The sequence below is a fragment of the Helianthus annuus genome, chromosome 15, assembly GCF_002127325.2.
Source record: "Helianthus annuus cultivar XRQ/B chromosome 15, HanXRQr2.0-SUNRISE, whole genome shotgun sequence".
NCBI lineage: Eukaryota > Viridiplantae > Streptophyta > Magnoliopsida > Asterales > Asteraceae > Helianthus > Helianthus annuus.
Genome location: NC_035447.2, coordinates 90,516,113 through 90,518,039, shown reverse-complemented (window position 1 = coordinate 90,518,039; position 1,927 = coordinate 90,516,113). Strand labels below are relative to the sequence as shown.

General features: G+C 44.7%; 1 protein-coding gene across 1 annotated transcript; it reads left to right on the top strand.

Annotated features, from left to right (window-relative positions):
- Positions 1–265: 265 nt before the first annotated feature.
- Positions 266–1,216, top strand: LOC110913397 (extensin-3-like). The gene has a single exon (XM_022158231.1). The coding sequence runs from the start codon at positions 266–268 to the stop codon at positions 1,214–1,216; it is 951 nt and encodes a 316-aa protein (XP_022013923.1).
- Positions 1,217–1,927: the final 711 nt, after the last annotated feature.

Below are 1,927 nucleotides of genomic sequence, written 5' to 3'. Positions count from 1 at the left end.
AGGCCCACCGATAATATGTGGAAATATTGGGGTGTGATAGGTTGGTATCAGAGCCAACATTGAGTGAATTAAACACTAGCCTTTTGTGTTTAATCTTAATGACACGGTAGCACATTCCTTGACTTCCGAGTCTTGGCAAACGACCTAGGACTAATCTAAATCTTATTTGGTTTATATATGTGTTTGTTTTTTTTTTTTTTCACAGGGCAACATACTAATCATGCCCCCAAGAATCAGAGGTAGAGGAGGACGAGGCAAGGCACCCATGAGGGGAAGGCACGATCACGAAGCAGGGCCTTCGCATAGACGAACACCTTCTGCGACCTACTGCTCCGACTCACACATGGATTGGAGAAATTACCTCGAACCAGCGAGACGCTCCGTTTCGCTCAGTTCTTCGCCCTCTTACCATAACTCTTTTGGGCCACATCAAGAAGAAGAGCCTCAGGACTCGCACCACTCACATCATTCTTTGCAGCGTTCGGGTTCTCGTCATTCTTTCCAGAACCCCACTCCTTATTTTCATAGTCGTTTCAACCCGATTAACCAAATCGCTGAACCAGTGGGTCATAACCCATTGGGGCCAGCAGATCACTTTCTAGAGTACCAAGATATGGATGTGGACGACGATCCAGATCCCGCCATGCCACCTTCTGGGACGCCCACGCATCCCATAGAGATCTCCAGCGGTTCTTCATTTACAGGATCGCCATACAGAGGCCCCGGCATATGGGCCGAAAGGTGGAGCACTTACAAGTGGGAGTTTACTCCCCCTTACCACAACTCACATCCACCACAGCGGGCTCCCTCTGAGGACCCATATTTTCAAGCGATCACGCCACCGCCAGCACTAGAGCAACCTCCACCACCAGAACCGTCGAGGCGAAGAAGAAGCGCACGGATGTCCGTGCGAGGGGGTTTCCATTTCAACACCCCACAAAACTCCAGCAACTATCCTCCTATCTTTGAAGACCCACAAATGGGCGGGCCTTCAAATTCTGTGTCAGAAGTCGACTCTGCACCGGTCGCTCCTGCACCACCACCACCCATGGGTTATGAAAACCCAATCCCTGCTTACCCAGATGCAGCTGGGTACAACCCGTTTGAGCCTCAAACTTACTCGGGTTATAACTACCATGCACCTGCTGTCGACCCATACATGAGGCAGCAAACTTTAATGCTCTCTACCCCTCACCTTTTCCACCCGCGTACCTAACTGGGTACCCTGCTTATGGGTATCAATACCCGCCACCTCCACAACCTTAGCAGCAGTAGCAGCAACCTCAACCTCCACTTCAACAACCACAACAACAAGAAATTCTGCAAAGGTTGGAAGAGGTGGACCGAAGTGTGGAAGAAAGGGATAGAAAGCACAACAAATTCCTTAAAGGTTTGGCGAACTTCATAAAAGGGAAGAAGAAGAAAGATCATTGAAGACCCATATTTATTATTTGTAATTTCCATTTCAGTTAAGTCCCTACGTGGACATCTCTTTTAAGTATTAATCCCTGCATGGACTTGTTTCTTATTTTAGTCCCTGCGTGGACAAGATTATTTATTTGAAGACCCGTTTAGGGCAAGTTATTGTAATTCTTAGGACTATTTATGAGAAGTTTCCTTTTGAAATTACATTTGTCATTATACATATACATATACATTATATCATTGGTTAAACTATCATTTCAATCTATAACTGATCTGCCAATAAATTTTAAAAAAACATCTTAAAGGTATAACCTAGCCTATATGTCATTATAGACATGGCCATGATGGTAAAGCCTTCTTAAGATAATAAATCCTTGTTAACATCTGAAAACATGTTAGCACTCTTGACAAATATGGTTCGAGAAAATCACACTAGTCATCCTTATTTGGATTATTCAACTTCCTTATTTAGCCAAATGATCTAGTAAATCATGGCTGATGT

Coding starts and splice junctions, on each gene's coding strand:
- LOC110913397 (XM_022158231.1), top strand. CDS start 266: ATGAGGGGAAGGCACGATCACGAAGCAGGGCCTTCGCATAGACGAACA.